Source organism: Anser brachyrhynchus (genome assembly GCF_964034855.1).
Source record: "Anser brachyrhynchus genome assembly, chromosome: 7".
Taxonomy (NCBI): Eukaryota; Metazoa; Chordata; class Aves; order Anseriformes; family Anatidae; genus Anser; species Anser brachyrhynchus.
Window position 1 is genome coordinate 14682868 of NC_137701.1, and position 19740 is coordinate 14702607.

General features: G+C 34.3%; 1 protein-coding gene across 12 annotated transcripts in view; it reads right to left on the reverse strand.

Moving 5' to 3' along the window:
• The window catches only part of ADAM23 (ADAM metallopeptidase domain 23), a 75047-nt gene that overhangs the window by 26572 nt on the left and 28735 nt on the right, over positions 1-19740 (reverse strand). For all 12 annotated transcript variants that reach the window (XR_013953788.1, XM_080600374.1, XM_080600372.1 and 9 more), the window contains exons 9-18: positions 18804-18869; positions 14645-14716; positions 11805-11971; positions 9553-9637; positions 8652-8742; positions 7015-7063; positions 4660-4759; positions 1783-1854; positions 912-998; positions 348-428 (exon numbers count right to left, since the gene is read on the reverse strand). Coding sequence is in view for 11 of the 12 variants with exons in the window: in XM_080600374.1 (XP_080456500.1) it covers positions 348-428; positions 912-998; positions 1783-1854; positions 4660-4759; positions 7015-7063; positions 8652-8742; positions 9553-9637; positions 11805-11971; positions 14645-14716; positions 18804-18869 (870 nt within the window). In the remaining variant the exon portion in view is untranslated. The remainder of the gene's footprint in view (positions 1-347; positions 429-911; positions 999-1782; positions 1855-4659; positions 4760-7014; positions 7064-8651; positions 8743-9552; positions 9638-11804; positions 11972-14644; positions 14717-18803; positions 18870-19740) is intronic.

Here is a 19740-nt window from a genome sequence, read left to right on the forward strand (position 1 = left end):
TATATTCTTAGTAATTAAACTATAGACAAAGCAGAGAGTACAGGAGGATGTCTGACACCAATATTGTACAGATATAAAAATAAAACTCATGAGTTTTAAAAACCAACCCAAAAAAAGTCATATTCTGAGTCCACTAGATTTTGTTTGCTTGCTTATATTGGTTTGTGTTGTTATATTTAAGAACCTTTGTTAGAATTAAAAAAAAAAAACACTCTTCCCTTCCCTGAGTACAGTTATTTGAGGGTATATGACAGGACTGATTGTCAGTCTGGGTCTTCCTCTTAAATTGGCGTGAAGTGAGTACAAGCAAATATCAATAATTTGGGCAGAGAGAGTTGCATACGTACCTGGCCAGAATCTCCAGTGCAGAATTCTGCAATATCACATTCATTCACTGCATATCTACAGTCATAGCCTCGTGGAAAAAACTAGAAAATGAAGAATACAGTAAGATAATGTAACAGCAAAATTAAAGGTTCCTGTTTGGAATTACTCTTCGTTTTAATGCTTTTTAAACACTAAACTCGCATATATTTGTGCTTTTTTTGCTTGTCTAACCACAAAACAACACAACCTCAACAGCTATTTCAAAATGTTGAAAAATGTTCCAGTTTCTTAACCTTTTAAAGGCTAAAATGTAGTATGCAATACTTTCAAAATCTTTTTTTTTCTAAATCTATGATAGATAAATACAAATAAATGTCATTTTTACATGAATATGAATCTAATGCAATTATTATTCCCTTTATATTTGGAGCAGTAACCACTGGAATGTTGTCTGGAATAATAGTCTCAGCCTATATTTGAGTTGTTTCTCTTCATTCTCCATAAATCACACTTGCAACTTTAAAAAGTGCATGACTTCCACAGACAACTGAGAAGAACAATAGATACAATGCAAGAACACTCACAAGACATGATGTATTACAGCAGGGTCCATCACTACAATGAGCTCCATTAGAAAGAGAGCACTTCTTACAACAGTCTGCATAGCATTCCTGAAGAAAATATTAAGTGATCTTTTAAATTTTCAATTTTAAATATTTTTCCCAATCTTTCCAACCAACTATCATGTACCAGCAGACAAAAGATTCACTTTAGCACTGATGACTTGAAATTATCAGCTGAAAATATCCTTTGCAATGTTCAAATCGTAAAGTAAGGGGAAAACGGTGACATACGCGCTATAGTAGTAAGTAGATTCACACTTTCCGAAGCCTCTACACAGGTGGGGAATAGCCTGTACCAATGCATGCTGAGTAGTCAAATTGTGTTAAATGCAGAAAAACAATTAAGGAAATTAATTATATGTGTAACTATAGTTAATTACTAGAACTAGGTCTCAAGGCTATAGGACAGATTTTTGAAAAAAAAAAAAAGTTCTACAAATATTTCTACATTAGAGAATAAGACAACAGCTTACTCATTGTCTGAACAAAGACACATATCTCCAGAACACTGATGAGGAACCTTACATTCCAGGCACACTATCCAGGAAAAGGAAAGGGGTAAACATTTCTATAGTGCAATGCTAAATATGCTAGGAAACAGTAACTCCTTTTCATTAAAATGACAGAAAGACTGTTCTGAGTATAGACTTTACCTTTGCACTCATTCTCACTGGAAAAAAATATTTTAACAGTCCTTTAATTAATTTTTTCCATAGCAAAAGGCAAAACAGGTTAATTTCCATAACCCCTCCCCCTCTCTTACCAATCATATTAATTATCTTAATGTATTTTGTGAAACTTGTGGAATAAGATATAAGAACTCTTTACTTGCCATTCGGAAACCACAATCACATTCTTCTCCTGCTTCTACGTATCCATTTCCACACTCAGTAGTTTCAAAGAGCTGAAAGCAAAAGAGCACCCCCAAACCCCCGGCCCCAAAAGTAAGAAAAAAATAGTATCAAATGATTTTTTTTGTCATACACAGCCCATCTCTGCAATGCTACAGACACGCTCTCACAGAGAATATATCCCTTGCTACAGTGATAGGGCATGCTGCATGGCTTTCAAGTGCAGCCAGTCAGAATCGTGCAGACATGAAATACGTACAGCTAAACCACCTGACTGCTAGCCCCCTTTAAGAGAATATTCACCCCCAGAAAAATATAAACTGAGACAATAAAATAATTCTCATAGTGGTAACATTTGAACTTCATTCCAATGTCATGGACTTGCATAATTTGACAATTCCTTTAAGAAAACAGTCAGTAATATGATCTCTAGGATCTACTCAGGTACCCATACTTGCTCCTGCAATTACCTTCCGTCTATTCCAGTGTAATGTGTTCATGCATGAAAATAATAACACTAAGAAATACTGCTAAAACTACCTGGGCTACTGTGTGTCTTATTAAGTTGGAATAACATAGATAAATATAAATAGTGCTAAGCAGTTACTCCCAGGACCAGATAAATACAATATAGATATATTCTACAGTTCAGGATGAAAATTAAATGAGAAAAACAACACATTCCCCAATTAATAACCAGGAAATAAACTCTTCAGTAATTCACAAATTACACCATGTTTTCTGATAGTGGCAAGAAAGAAAATCTAAGAATAATTCTAAGTGTAATATTTTTTAAAAGGTAAATCAAAACTCTTGTCGACCCCTAAGCCTAGCGCTGGACTAAAATCTCAAGGCTCTTTGTATTATTTTTGGTTCTGCTGTTCTAAGGGACAGTTAAGACATTGTACATTAAACCACGACAGGAGTCAGTAATTTTTGTTTACATTTTCTTACATTACAGTGTTTAACTAGTTTATTCTTATTGCATTTTTTTTCTCATGTCCATTTTACATCTTTCCACTCACTCCCTATTCTCTCTCTCTCAGAACACTCACTGCTAGTAACAACCTGGTAACAGCAGGTAACAACAACTGGTAAGGTCTGATTGGTAAATTCTATTATAATCAAAGTCAGGCAGAGAAGAGCTTAATCGTCTAAGATTGCTTTAGAACTCCTTTAAAAAAAAAAGGAAAAAAGAAAGAAAATAAAAAGAGGAACAATATCACCTCATTAAAAAAAAGAAAATATTTTCCTTTTGTTGCATAAACTCCATAGATAATCAACAGCACCTGTAATTTTGGGTGCTGGATGCAAAATTAAACTGAAACAATAACCATATGTACTTTTCTTTAGTAGCAATGTCAACATGATTGAGAAAACTATTTTTTCTTTCTCTATAAGCCATTGTTATTTCTGTGCTTCTGCGGAAACATCAACATCTGATATTCTGAACCTGAAATTCAGTTCTCTATCAAACAGACCTGGTTATTTGACCTGTAGCTGGTAAGATAATGCAAAGGGGTCAATCAGAGAATTTCAAGAACAAAAGCAAACAAATTTCCTGTGGCATTAAACGGACACCATCAAATGTTCATATGTATCACAGACAAACTAAAAAGCTCAAATTAAAAATGACATCATGGTGACTGCTTAACACAACTACATTTTAATTATCTCAAGATTAAGTACGCTATTTTCCACCTCACTTACCTACCTCCAAATAATAAGACTCAAAATGATGTATGATTTTTTCCCCCAAAGACCTTTGATTTTGAAGTTGTGAAACACTAACACAGATAACATATAAAGATAATTCAACCATTCTCCTGGGACCACTTTCATTGAAGTAAACTGCACTTTTATTCTGTATGCAATTTGACAATTGCTTCCCATTACCTTGCTAGACAATCATCACCCTATTTTAATCACAAAAAATGAAACTTTTTCTTTCTCCCCACTTACTCTTTTCTGTAACAATTCTGTCACTCTTATTCTGCAAGCAAAAACTGCTACCCTAGGAAAAGATTAAAAACACTAACAAGCACATTTTTTTTAGTTAATTGTGCAAGGTAATGGTCTCCCAAAGGATACAGCACAGCAAACAGAACAGTCTAGTACTCCATGCTGTATTAAATTCTACAAGGACAGCAAGTTTGACATTGTCATTAAATAGTGTATTAATACTTTGGATTGATCTTACATTGCAAAAAATGCCACATGGAGTATTTTTACACTACTTAGCTGCTTTAGAGGAATGTCATGCTCATATCGCTTAGGCAGAAAAAAAAATATGACCTTGATTTTTTTTTTTTAAGAAAAAAAAAGGAATGTGGATGGTACAAGGAAACTGTTATAAATTACAAACTTTGTTAGCTCTGTACCTGAAATAAAATGAAACGAACTTCAACAATACTGCTACTGCCTATATGATGTAAAATCTGTTGATTTGCCAATTACCACATTAGGAATTAAATTCCTTTTAACAACGTCAGGTAAAGAGCCCAAGAATAGAGTGGATGTGGAGCATGTGCTATACAAACTCAATTCTGGATTTATTTTGCACTACTTTCAGATTAATAGGTAGAGCATTTATTCTAAAATGGGATGTATCTAGCTACACAAATCAACTGCAAGATTTGTCATTATTTGAGCATGAAAAAATAATGGAAAACAAGTTGCATGATTCCTCAAGATTATTTTTAAATGTTATGGATGAACATTCAGCTAATTACAAGTAACCTCAAGAAAATACCCACACAGATATTTTCACAAATCTGAAAACAGATGGGTGTTAGTGGAACAATTGCATTTTCATTATAATGTGTTGGTAATCACCACCTCTGCTAAACATTTATTACCTTTGTTGGCCTGTTGAAAAGACAAGCACCTCCCCCACGAAGTAAAAATTCTTTGTATTCTGCAATGCTGCACTTGGAGAACTTCCTGGAATGATAAACCCTAAAATAGCAAAGAAGTAGCTGAGTAAATGCATCAACAGTTACTGGAAGAGGGCAGAGGGGTCATAACATTTTTTACACTGTAAATCCCTGTTTCTTACAGCCACTGTGTATGTCAGTTCAGATTTATATCTCAAAGAATAAAATCAGAACAAAATAAAAGGAGTTTCAGAACAGTTTGCACTTTTGTATCTCTATTATATAGATCCATGGTATAGGATACCATGGTCTTTGAATCTTCTTAATAATATGAAACCACATTATTATAAAAAGCTGCTATGCACCCTCTTGATTGCATGCATAATCCATTTTTTTTATGGTTTGTTTTCCCTGCAGCTTCAGTTTAAAAAATGGGTTATGTTCCTGATCCCTGTTTTCATGCTAGGGTTTTTAAACTGTTCAAGTCATCTGATCCTGTTAATAAGGTTAATTTTTTAAAGCAAAAAGAATTTGTAGCCATTTGTAGCTGTACAGGGTCAGAATAAATAAAAACAAAACAAAAACAAACAAGCAAACTTTTCCCAAATCTCATCTCTGATTTTGGCCCAGAGAAAATGCCCAGGAAGGTGTGCAGAACAGCAGTGTACTACTATTTACAGAATATTTTTCCAGCTTTCAACAATTTTCTGCTCGAGAACTTGCTTGGGAAGCCTTGTTTAGTCTTATTTAAAAATCTTCATTGTATTTTCTCCCATGAGTTATCCCAAACTCATTTAGCATCTACAAGGAGCTACAGCAGGATTTTCTCAGCTTAATTATAGACTGGTACAAGAACAATTTTCATCCTGATTGTTTTGCCACCTATTTGTCAGGCTTGTTTCACATCTCCCTAGTTCTTACACCATAAGACAGTAATCATTTACTATGCTGATTATGATGACTTCTCTCCGATCTCCTGTTCCCCATATCTTTCCCGTTCTGATGAAAACATATTTTATTAGTCACTTCTTATATAGAAACCATCAAATAATTTTAATAGCCATGTTTTGAGATCTGGGAATCAGAACTATTCACACACAAAGATGGGGGTAACAGTGCCGTAAGGATGTTCTCCATTCCTTTCCCAAATGTTATTGGAAAAGGATGCTTTGCTTGACTGCTATTGAACTGACATTTCCCCATTGAATTATTGTGTTAAAATAAAAGGTATTTTGGTACTGATGGATTTAAGTGAAAGGCTTTACACTGCAGCAATTTACCTATTTCATTCATTGCTTCTTTTTCAGCTTCTGGGTGACTATAATCTGCTCCTGGCAATTTTTTTTACTGTTACTTTATCTGCAGAAGAGGTTTGTTCCACAACATCTTCTACTGACATTTCTATCTGAGACAGCTACTTTGATGAGTTCACCATGAGAATGAAGCTAGTATCTATTCTGATCCATGCCTTACTTCATATTACAGAAACAAACATTCTGTAATTCTCTGCTGCACTCATAAGGTGGCTGGCAAACGCAAGCCCACAGGAAAGCCACACAATAATTCTACTGCAGAACCAATTTCCAGATATCGTATGTGAACAAACTAAGCTCCTTCTGTCTTATTTATAACTAATTTTCTCCAGGATTTTTGCAGCGGGAAAGAATTTTGCAGGAAGGGACCTTAGGACTCAAAAACCTATGTTTCAGAAGTTCTCTTTTTCTGCCAATTGCTTACAATAGAAAGAAAGAATACAATATACAGAACCTTTGGCAGTGTGTAGAGGGCAATGGACCTTGGTCTTGTCCTATATAGATATACTTCCCCCTCAGACTTCAACGACTGTTTAGTTAAGGACTGAGAGCACTTGCTGAAAGCATTCAGCTTTCTACTTTTATTCACTTGAACAGAAGAAGAGAGATCTGCTCATTCAAAATTAGAATTTTGAAGGAATTGGAAAAAATAATTAAAATTATGAAGAAAATAGGAATATCACTTATCAAAACTGTATTATGATGCTTTTCACCTGTACAGAAAAAGTATGGGTTTATTTCATTGAAAATGTACATTCTTTACTTTTGAGTCATTTTAAGTGTAACAAAGCATTAGAGAATAACACTCCCTTGAACTTCAAAATCTAAGATTCATGAATATCTTCCTAAAATGTCAATAGCAAAGAAAAATAGAAAAGGATAAACCAATTAGCTAAATGATTGGGCTGCTAGATTTTCAATTATTGGTAATAAAACACATGGACAAAGTCCAGTACATAAATATTTATGTCATAATGTAAACTATGAACTCATTCCAGAGCCCTCAGTTACTGTTAGGACTTACCCTGTTTCCTCCATGATGCAACCACCCCAGGATTCAGTGCAGTCACACTCTTCTCAGACAAGACCAACATACAACAGAAAAGGAAACCAGTTATAAATATGTTTACAATGAAGTACTCACTATAACTAATGGACCTTGACTAATTATACAAAGCTTAGCTGATTGCATCGCTGTACAGCCCTAAAAACCAGCCCACTTGAAGAACTGTTAATATACTTACAATGAATGTGGTCATTTCACATTCTTATATGTGCACATTCTTGACTCGACACTAAGTTTCAGGCAGTATAAAAAGCTAAAAATACCTGGCAACATTCTTCCCTACATGCTCTCAAAACAGGCAGCACAAGGCTCTGTGTAGTACACGATACTGATGATTAAAAATGTTCCCACTTCCTCCAACCTAAAATGTGTACAGAACACCGTGAAGGAAAATTGTTACAGGACAGGCTATATTTTTTTCCTCTTTGTCATATAGTTATTAATAGCAATATGTGAATCAGCCAAAAATTCATTAGAAAAAGTAATTAAGTGAAAGTGGATTTAGTTTACTTACAGCTATAGCATGTAAGTCAACAGTGACAAAATTCATAAAATAAAACCAAAAGATCAATGTATTATGGTTGGTAAAACAGAAGTTATAAACTACCCATAAAAATCATCTACCAAAGAAAGAACGTCTTAAAGATTAACATTCTGTATTCTGGTTACTGCACTAAATCTATGCTGTTCCTCAACAGAAAATACTCACAATTATTTCTATGGCTATTTCTCCTCTATCCAGGTCTCTCATTAATCTTCCTCTATAAAGGGTATCTAAATAAGGAAACTAAGCTAGCATTTTAAAAATCCTTATATCCTACAGACAAAAAAATATTGATTTCCACATTAGATGAACTCTGCTTTATCCATAACCAGAAAACAACAATGTAGAAAACAAAATATTTTAGCTATTTCCAAGCTTACACAGTTCAAAAGTGATGCTTTACGAAACAACACTCCCTTCACATTGCTTCCTAATTCACAGATTTCTGAAGTGATTCCAAAATAAAGTTGCTACTATCATTCACAGTTTCACAGAAGAAACAAAGAGATAACATAGCCAAATTGCTTACAACATACAAGTGGGGAAAAAAAAAGTTCCTTATTCCCCAGACAGGCTTTAGCAGCAGCTTTTGTATCAACACCCCACATGTGTTAAGGCCACATCAATCTAATCCAGCTGTGAAGCAGCCAGATACCAAGTTGAACAAATGTCAGTAGGTTACAACTTCTTACAGTTTCTTCAGTTATAAATAAGGTGTTTTTCAAAAAAAAAAGAGTAACAGTTCTGTAGGAATTACAGATTACATTATAATAGGTAAGGAATTCTGAGTTAAACTGATGTTGTTTTTACATTATACCTTTGAATGTCAGTTATGAATCTAACCTAAGTTGGGACATTGCTGAGGTCATTGCAAAACGAGCGCTGAACTGGTGGCTCTCACTTTGGTTAAACTGAAATGTTTTCGGTTATATTTCCAAAAATAAAATGTCTTTTTCTATGGTTAAAAGTTTGGTGTTCATTTCGAATATTATAAAGGAAGAGTATTTATAGATTTAGCTAAGGAGGACAAAAGGTGACTCCATGTACATACTCGGTTTTCTGGCAGCTGGCTCCCACTGTATTCCAAGGTTCTGAGCAAGACTTTGTGCTAATTCCTGTGCCATGGCCAATGGGAGGCCATACTGCATTTGAAGAGGAAAGCAAATTAAAAAAAAAAAAAAAAAAAAAGAAAGAAGAAAGAAAGCGTAAGAGTATAAGCTACTGTAATGAATATTATCCCAGCTCATCCTGGCTTACCACATACCTACTACATCACAAAGTAATTCTGTCCAGCCAATCACAATTCTGTGTGCATATAAAGAAAACAAACACAACTAAGTCTCTAATGGAAAAATCTTCCTCTTATTCTGAGGGAATCCCTGTCCAATGGTCAACCTACAGAAAGGAGTCTGTTTCTTACTGTATAGGCAACACAGTTTTTGTGTAATATGATTAACCCACATCAAAATGAGATTTTCATATTAGATTTAACACTATTCTGAGGATAAAAATATTACTAAGAAAAAAAAATCAATACTAGCTTTAATGATTTTAGCTTTTAAGCTAAAATAAATTAGTAATGGCTACATGCCATCAGCACCTCAGAAGATCAAGCCTCTTACAGTGAGAAAATCCCAAACGAGTTTCAGTGCTACATTTCAAATTCTTTAGTCTGAGATTTTTGGTCTGTATTTGACAAATATGTAAAAAAAAAAAAAAAAAAAAAAAAAAAAAAAAAAAAGTTTATGATACTCATGACAGTATAATGCAGACAGAATAAATTAATCTTAAAAAGAAAAATATAGTTAGCAGTACTATAGTGATTGCCTGTGAGATGTCTTAACTTTTCAATATGCAAATTATCTTTAAAGCTCTGAATACTGTAACGTATTAATTCTATAGTTATAAAGTAGTTTCTATTTTACTTCATTTTAGTGGTGGTAAAAGATTACCTCATTCACTCCTACTCCTCTGGTGACAGAACAAACCCCTCCAAAGTAACTTAAGCTGCTCCTTTTGTAATGAAATGTCACATTCCTTATGAACAAATAAAAACAAAGTGAAAATAACTAAGATTGGGCACCAAGAACTTAATGAAAGATTAAACTTTCACACACATTACATGCACATTAATCCTCATCTAACATCAAAAGCTATTGTTAACAGAGTAAACTCATGAAAAGAGTTAATACAACCAAAGTATTATGTTTATCTTGCAAAGTCAGTATTAGCCCCAACCCATAAACAAGCCAACCAGAAATAAGCCAACCAGATTCCTAAGAAAATTCAGTAACAACATTTTCTTTAAAAAGATAACAATGAATATATTCCAACTTATCATCTGTCAAGAAGGAATTCGGTACTAAAATGTATCAGTGTTAAGAATTTTTGAAATTATGGTCTTAAAGCAAAATAATTCAAGTTTCAACTCCTACTTCAGATGATCCAATGACTTAACTATATTTGTGGCCCGTCATGGAACTCACTCCAGTATGTCCATGTCTGTCTTATTGCAGTGGGGAGCCCAGAACTGGACCCAGCACTCCAGCTGTGGTCTCAGCAGTGCTGAGTACAGAGGAAGGATCGCCTCCCTTGACCTACTAGAGATGCTCTACCTAATGCAGCCTAGGCTAGCTTGCTAACGCCATACAGAATTAGTTCAGTAAAAGTAATTATTTATATCTAGATATTATTGTCTCAAATTTGGTTATCATATGAGTGCACTAACATTAGTTTGCTGGATCTCTTTCATAAAACTGGCTGCTCGTAAGAATGTCACTTCTACTTTTTATTTTGAAGAATACGAGTGCTTCAGAACACTGTGGGAAAGATCTTACCCTAACTATTTCTTTGTTAGCTTTTGAGCAAGATAAACAGCAAAAGGAACAAAACTGACAATCTACCAGCATGTACTCATAAGGTAGAATCTTATCAGATACACTGAGATATCTTTAGGAAAATCAGGCCCAGCCTTCACCTATTATCCTTTCCAGACTTGATTTTATTTTGAACACTCTCATCTTTCATTCCAAACAGCAACTATGATTTCATCTTCTTTGGAACCTCATCCTGCAGCACCACTAACTTTTATTTAATTTCTTCTAGTCATTTTTTTCAGAGATTTTTTACAAAATAACATTTAATAGTAATTTTACAATTCAGTTACTCAAGTGAAGAAATTCAGGCAAGATTCCTGTAGCACTCTTCACTCACTTATCATTGTTAGAAACAGAAATATACTTTACATTTACAAAAGAATCTTGCTTCACAATCATATAACACTTAGAGAATTGGAACATCTATTCAGCAAGGGAGACAACACATGCAAAAAATAATTAAAGAGCACATCATCAGCGCTTTGCATATCTTATAAGACAAAATTAGCATTGTATTGCAATGCCTGTATTAAGACAGTGCAGCTATGGCAGAGGCTGTAGGAAATTCTTCATCCCCTATCTTTATCTTCCCTTGCAGAAGTAGAATGATAGGAGGATCTCATACAAAAGATTTGTCATTCCATCCTCCGTAGCACGGCTAGGAGAAGGCTCAAAATCTTTACGCTACACAGGGGAACACACTTCTTCCTCCTCTTTGATTACAATGCTGTGAATTAAAGTACAATTAAAGTACACTGTTACTTCGGGTTGATGATGAGTCTAATGATCTAAGTGGAATTTCCCTCAAAATGCAGTGTCTCACATGACAGAAAAAAATTCATTTTACCTCTAAAGGAGGAGACCTTCCATTAATAAATGTCACTGCAGCTGAATGACGTATGAACAAATATGAACAAATGACATATGAACAAATACAGTAACTGGAATGCTCTTGTGGCAACACATAATACTGTCAGCTCTGCCCTCTCCTGCTCTTTACTGGAAAAGCAGTACATTATAGATGATTAGCAAAACTAAGTGTCCTTAAGGGCGCATCAGGAGACACTTCAAATATGTGACACTGTCTCCAGGTTGCAAAAACATTAACATTTTATTTTGCATATATATATAATCAACAAAACCATGGTAGATACTACACGTATTAAAAATAGACTAACACATTAAAAAATAGATTGAACTTGCTGAGGAAGACAGGTGTTAATGTAATGACTACCAAGCAAAAAAGTAAGCAATAAGAGACAGGTAGACAAAACCAGTATACAGAAAAGCATATAAAACTGTAACAGTCATTGTATAATAGTACATACGAGAGGAGGTGCACAGCATCAGCATGCTGTTTGATGTAGTGTTGTCGATATTTGGAGAAATCATGAAGCATCTGCAGTGGGTCAGGGTGAATATTAATACGATCTCTGTCTGTCCAAGTTTCCATAGCAATAAGGATCACCCTGGTGTTCAGCTGTTCCTTGTATATCTGAAGGCAGAGACAGGACAGGCACAGGAGTAGAACACTGGGTCAAACATGCACAGTTAGCCAGTAAGAGTAAAGCGGAAGGACAAGAGGGATAAATCAGGAGGGAAACACGGGAAAACAGTTAGCTGGTAATGCCTTAGATTTCCTAAAAGTTAATAATCCAATCAACCTAACTTTTGTTTTAGATGAAAAAACAAACAAACAAGCAAACAAAAAAACTTTTTTTGAGTTATTCCATTTTCTTTATAATTCTCATGTCACATGATTTCAATATTCATTTTTGCACAAAACCTGTATAAAAATCAACGAAGTAGAAATGGAAACGTACACAGGATGATCTCAAAGAAAAAGAAAAGATTTCAAAAACGAAGGAAAACCAAAGCCAACTCTTCAAGTCAAGATTAAGTAACTTCTCAGTTTTCTCCAATAGATGCAAACATTAAGACACACAAAGCTTGATTTTCATTTACATTATGATCCCTTTATGCCACTTAAGCAATGTGAGAATTAAGAATATTAGATTTTACATTAATTTTAATGTCACTGTAGCAGGATGCAAGTAAACGACAACCAGTCCCTAATAATTACAACCAGGCCCTAACAATTACAAGACAGCTTTAAAATATCATTTTTAGCTTTGTGCGTGGTATTTGCTACTGAAATAAAACAGCTGCTCACTTTAGGATCAGGACATAAGATGCCAAATTTTATTAATTAAGGTTACTGCAGATCTACGAGAGATAGATTCTTTACCTATAATAGACAGTCTGCTAATCTGAAGTATTTCATGGGACATGAAGAACACTTACTGACCAAATATGCTCAGTTATGATTTGAAAAGCTTTTACAATTAATCCATTAGCTACTTAATCTACAAAATATTCAAAAGTTACTTGGTCATTTCCATAAGGCACCACATTTAAAATGTTTTTATTATATTTTTTTCCAAACCATACCTGCACTACACAATGTGAATTGCAAATATCCTCCTGCAGTTATGATAGATATTTATACCGAATAAATTAACACTGGCTTGCACCCTACTCTTTTATGTCAAGGCAGCTTTATCCTTACTAAAAAAAAAAAATAAAGTCAGTGCATAATATTCAGCTTGGAAGAAAAGGCAATAAACACAGTAAAATGAGAGAATAACCAGACCAGCTCAGTTTTGTCCAAGAACTTTTAAGGAAAAAGAATACTAATATGCTTTGGTGTGAGGGAGGCAGGCTGAGGACATACCCACAGAAATGGCTAACTACCTGAAAGAAATCAATGAAATTAAAACTCAGAAATTACATATGGCTGGATCAATAAAGCCCTCACTTATGTTTGCTGAGATGAAAACTATACTTCCTGAAGTGAACAGGAAGGAAGGGATGGCATAGAGAGCAGAGAAACTGAAAGTCTCTGAAAGCCAGTATCCTTTTCCCTGTAATATTCAGTAAGAAATACAGCTAGCTTCTTATGAACATAAGGGAATAACAAGGCAGAAATCCCTGCTCCTTTTCATGCTCCATTTAAAGAAAAGGCCCCAAGGGCATCATTTTGAAAGATCTCTATGACTGGACTGAATTCTACACTGGAAAGAAGCTGAATATTTCTAAATATACACATGGCAAAGAAAAACTGAAAAATAGAAGGAATAATCAGAGAAAGGAAAAATAGTTAAATAGTTGTTAAAATGCAGCACAAATACGAAGAAATAATGATCAGATAAGAAAAAGATGAAGCTACCGCCTTTTCTTTTGAAATGTGCAATATGAATTGTAGCAATATTATTTCTATTATTTATATTTAGTATTTTCAGATGGTTACACAAAACTTTTCTAGTTACCACTTCCAGTATTTTGTGTATTCACCTAAATTTTCAATATATGTAATACTTTATATGTAAGACATTAAATACAAATACTTTATTGCTTCCTCCAAGCTAAACAAGCTATTGACAATATTTTGCTTTGAATCTTATCACACAGTTCTATTGGTATTGATAACATTACATGCAAAGGGGACTTTTGAGTCAGAATTTGGGTAGTCTGCGTTCATCACTACCAGAGAATCCATCCTGCTTTCACTACTAACACAGCTCTGAAAAGAGACAAGGTCAAATTTTTCCAACAAATCTTACCTTTAGTTTGTGTGCTCTGTGTAAAATTACTCTAGTCACAAACACAAGTATGGTATCTGTATCAGTGGTACCCATTTATGATGCACTACAACGTGATTTTAGTTTTAAGCTATACAGATTTATAAAGGAGAATTTTTATTTACACCTTCTATTTTTCTCGCAATAGATATGTGTATCCTTTGTGAATTACACTTGCAGCTTCAACCACTTTAGGTTAGTTTTACTTCATGAATCTAAACTTGATTACATCTCATTCTTAAGCACTGAATAATGCTAAAAGCTCCTTCAAGTTTGAAATCCACCCTGCCAAAGGTAGACTCTGAAGGTGCAAGCTTTGAGAAAAATGCCAAGAAAAATTTGGTGGTTTCTTACACACTCACCCCAGGCTACCTTTCTGCAGAGAAGCTGGAAATGAGTTTTAAAATGCAATTTTTATAGCTGCTCATTTTCTTTTTATCAGATATCTGCTAATGTTAACTTTTTAAATACAGAACTAAACTAATTAAATTAGTGATACCATTTTCCAAAGACAAATTGATACTTACAGCATCTACAAGGTTTACCACAGATTTTGCAAAATTGTTCGTGTATGCATTTGAAGAGCGATGCTTTTTGAACTAAAAGGAGAAGAAAAAATAGAACACAGTAAGAACTTAAATATTTATTACTAATTCATTATTTTTACAGCAAAGAAGTAAAATTAATATTTTAGGAAAGACAAAGGGACAAACTCAAAAACTTTGCAGATCACAGCCTGAATCTCATATTCAAGAATCCCTGGAAAATTTAGGAAACCATGTCTGCTAGACAGCCTTTCACATCTGTTAAACAAACATTTAGGCACAAAAAATATCCTATCTAGAATCAGAGTTCAGGTGTTCAAGACAAAATTCAAGGTAAACTCATTGCCTGTAGAGCTCATAAACATGACCTCATGAGAGAATGCTGGCCCACCAGACCCTTCTATTCAAAGTCAATTTTTTCCAAAGACATGCTATAGTATCTGAGCGTGAATCCGTGACTTGAGAAAAACTGTAAAGTTAAAAAGGAAAATTGTATTATGCTATGATTTGCAAACAGGAAAAGTAAGTCTTCAAAAATTCATAAAAAAGGAACAAAAAAATGCATAGAACAAAGAATGTAACAAATCTTCACAAAAAATATTCTTACTAATTTCAGCTACTGGTTAAAAACAGCATATGGCATTACCTAATGAGCAATATTATCAAGTTCCACGAAAATGCCAGCTATTCCCACTCTGAAACATGGTACCTCAGAGTCCTTGAAACAAGAGGGTCTAGACTCTTCTCTGAGCATCTCAGGAGTTACTCCCATCAAGAGAAGTTAGTTAGATGATCAACTACCTTCCTAAACTGGAATTACAGAAAAAAACTCCCTGGTTTCCAGAATTACAATTGGAGTCAAGGTGAAATTAAACTTGAAAGACAGCTATACTTTTAAAATTAAATAATCTGTATTTCTCAAATTGAAAGTCAAAAGAGTGTTATCAAGAAATACAACACCACCACATTAGATAACATTTTTTCCACCCCTGTAAATTCCAGTTATTTTTGCACAAGCAATCTAGTTTTATATAGACAAAATGCCATAGAGACAACACAAAGTTCACCTAACTCTTTAATGATGGCTGAGACTCATTCATATGACTGCAGTAATTTTCTACATATGCAGTCATTCTCTGTTAAGTTCCACAATGCTGTCTTACCAGTATATGCACAGCTAATTTTAATACCCAAAGCTCCCCTATTACTATTCTCAAACATAAACACTTTTAGCTGCAGTGCTATGGGAATCTAATTCGTGATCACCAGTGATAGGACCCGTGGGAATGGTGTTAAGCTGAGGCAGGGGAAGTTTAGGCTGGACATCGGGAAGAGAGGTTCTTCACCGAGAGGGTGGTTGCACACTGGAACAGGCTCCCCAGTGAAGTAGTCACTGCACCAAGCCTGTCTGAATTCAAGAAGCGATTGGGCTGTGCACTTAGTCACATGGTCTAAACTTTTGGGCAGACCTGTGCGGTGCCAGGTGTTGGACTTGATGATCCTTATGGGTCCCTTCCAACTCGGGATATTCTATGATTCTATTTGCTCTAAGGAGATCCAGGATACTAGAACAAAAATAAGGGGGGAAAAAGGTTGCTGTTTTGTTTTGAGGCAATCCTAAACTTTCACAGAGTGGAAAGGTAAAATTACAGGCTTTGAACATGTTCTTGGTTTCAGAAGACTATTTAAATGTCAAAATCAATACCAACATATGACATAATGTCTTTAAATGCAGCTTCTCTAACAAAAATAAAGCAGAGTTAAGTCTGTAAAAAATGCAACCTAGTTAAATACATTTAGGTGCATCTTTAGTGCTACAGGAAATGAAAACTTTGTGGAAATATGTAATATTAACCACTGAACAAAACAATGTCCAAAGAGGTTTGATACTTCTTCCAGCATATAATCTTGCTGCAGGAGAAATCTGCCCTCTACCGGTAAGCAGAAAACCTTAAAAGAACACAATAAATTCCTGGACTCAAGGAAGTGTGAACACTTCCTTAAGTATATCCATTTTACTCATTAAAAAAAAAATCATTACCTGCTTCTGAGTCACTGACAACTCTGAAGCAAATAATCTTGAGTGTTTGTGTTCTGAAGTTCTAACAAATAAAACTTGCAAGGAGACACCAGTCAGTGTCTGTAACAAGCATAGGGAAAAGTATGGTTGTCAGCTAAGCATGTCTGTAACAAGAGAGGCCAGAGGAAACAGACATAGAAATGCTATCTGTTCGTAAGAAACACCAACCACAGACCTCAAACAAGATGACAAAATATCCATAACTTCAGTTACTGTACCCTATCACCATACAACTAATATGTGAGCACTTTTAGAATATTTTTCTACCAGTTGGCTTTGCAAATGAAAACAGTTGAAGAAATTTCTGTCTTAGTCTTCCTACCCATTCAAATTCCCTCCACATTGCTGATTTGACACAGATTAAATATAGGTTATTTTTAGCCCAGGGTATTTGTATAATTTATGAAACAGAAGTGGGAAGGTTATATTATCTGTCTATTCAGCACTGGAACGAGTACAAAATATTTCATCCTGCTCTGATACCAGCTATTCCTGGCTCTTTAAAATTGTCCTTCAGCGCTGACAAAAGGGCCCACTACAACAACATAAAACCACTGTGAAAATATGCAAGAGTGATAGATTTAATGAGCTCTTACAGAAATTTAAGTTTATTTTATTTGTGCATAGAATAAGCTTGAACTGTTTGATCAACAGAATTCGATTTATAAAAAGGTCTTGCTCACACAGAAGCAAAATAATACTAAGACTAAGCCAACTGATGACCCTTATATGCTTCTAAGTCAACTAATCATTGAGAAAGATAAGTGATATAGAGTAACTTGCTGTTGGTTGCAGTATATTCTTCATTACTAAAAAACTTTTAAACCTATACTGAATATTTTTCCATTGCACATATGTTCTGGTTAAAATGTAGCTATTGGACTCAACGAAGGAATTACTTCAGAAAAGTCCTGTAGACCAGATTTTCAGACTACCAAAGCAGTTTAGAGTCTACCATAGTACAAAATGACAACTACTCATCAGAATAAAGCACAGCTCAAGGGATACATGTTATATGACTTTTACATATAAACACTGTACTGTCCCAGCTATTTCTTTTGAACCTATGTCTACAACCTCCAGTACAAATAAGACTTCTGTGGTGTAGTTCAGAAAAAGAAATGTCATTTCCTCTTTAAAAGGAAAGACCCTGAAGGGCACAGCTGGCCACTTTTTCTCCTCAGAATTCTTATGGAAAAAAGGTATTTTCACCAATTTATGGGGACATCTGCATTTTACCAGAAAAATTTCAGAAAAAAATCGCGGGAAGGAAGGTTGAAGGAGAAAATAATATGTAACTTAAAAAAATTAAGACTGGTAGCAACAACAATCTGCTTTCTATTCAATAGTTTACTGGTTAAAATCTTTCACTGCTAAGATGTGGGATTCCCATGATGTGGAAACTGAACAAGAATCTCACCCTTACAAAACATATTACTCTCCAGTCACCTCTTTTCTGATTTTTATAGGGGTATCATATTGACACTTTGATAGCCTTACTTGGCATAATTAGCGAGAGCAATAAATTTAAATAACAAATGTCATCTGATCTCATTTTTTCCAGTTATCCCACTAGACAAAAGGGGGGAAAAAGTATGTATTTTTTAAAATATATGACAAACGGTTCCTGAATGAAAGAAACCACTTATCTTCTACTTCACAGATTGTGTTTATAAGCATGGAATAGCCATGAAGAACCATGAGACAGTTTTGTCTACAGGCTTTGCTACATTAAAATTTAAGTTAGTTAAACTAAAGTCAAAGTAACAAATTCTGACCTCTTACTTTACCTCTTTGAAAACAGGATATAATTATGGGCATACTAAATTTTCTGTGTAATACCATTACATTTCAGACATTATTTAAAAACAAAAGTGCCATAGAAAATCTGAAGTTACATTCAGCTTTATTAGTTATTATGGCCTGGACTAGATCTTACAGTATTATCATTAACAGCTGCTCATAAATGAGATCTTTCACCCAAAAGTATGTATAATGTACAGCGCTGTATATCACTCTACAAATAATAATCAAAAGAAATCACTGAATTGATATACTTACCATTTTATGGTCATTGACTATCATGAGCTCCAAATATTTCATTTCTTCAAAGATACCACGAGATGCCTGATGGATTAAAGAAATTCTCTGAGAAATCATGAAGATGCAGTGATTTTCAAAAATAAGTGCAGCTGCTGATATAACAGGGTTACTTATAAATATTATGTAGGGTGTGCAAGCCTGTAAGAACTGGGTCAGATCTTTAACTACGGTAAATCATCATAGCTCCACTAACTTAGCAAGTTTTGATAATTGACACTGGCTGAAAATCTGAGTCACAACATTAGGAATAAGTTTAGAATCTGCTTTTCGGCTCAATGCAGAAGCTGCCACTGCTTCTCTGCTCTCTTATTTTCACAAAGGAGAAAAATCTCAAACACTAGAAACTCTTAGTTTATTCTTACTAACTTTCTCCCTAAATCTGTGATGAGTAGTAAAGTAAATAGGCCCTTCAAAAAATATACCAAGATTGTATAAGACAGTGGAAAAATACCAATTAATTTTCTTTAACTCAATTATTCCCCAAGCTCTCACGCATACGCAGATCATAAGGACTATCAACTATCAACTGGGTTCTTTCAATAACCAGTCAAATGAGATGTCCTTATTTGGAGTTCTTCTTTGATCATACTATTTAACATGCCAAATAAAAATAAAGTCAGATACCTTCAAATAGCAATACCTCATCCAAAATTAATCTTTATAAAAAAGGAGACTCAAAACCTAAAACTTACCACTTTCTAAACTCATTTTCACTACTGAACTTCTGAGTTTTGCTTCTAGAAGAATTGTATTGTTTTATTGATAATTGTATTATATATCAATGTTAAGCTACCAAAATAATTAAATAATAATAAAATAATTATAATAATAAAATAAGGCCCCTCTTCACTCAAATCGGAAAATTAATGTTTTTGGCCATGTTTTTATAAATGGT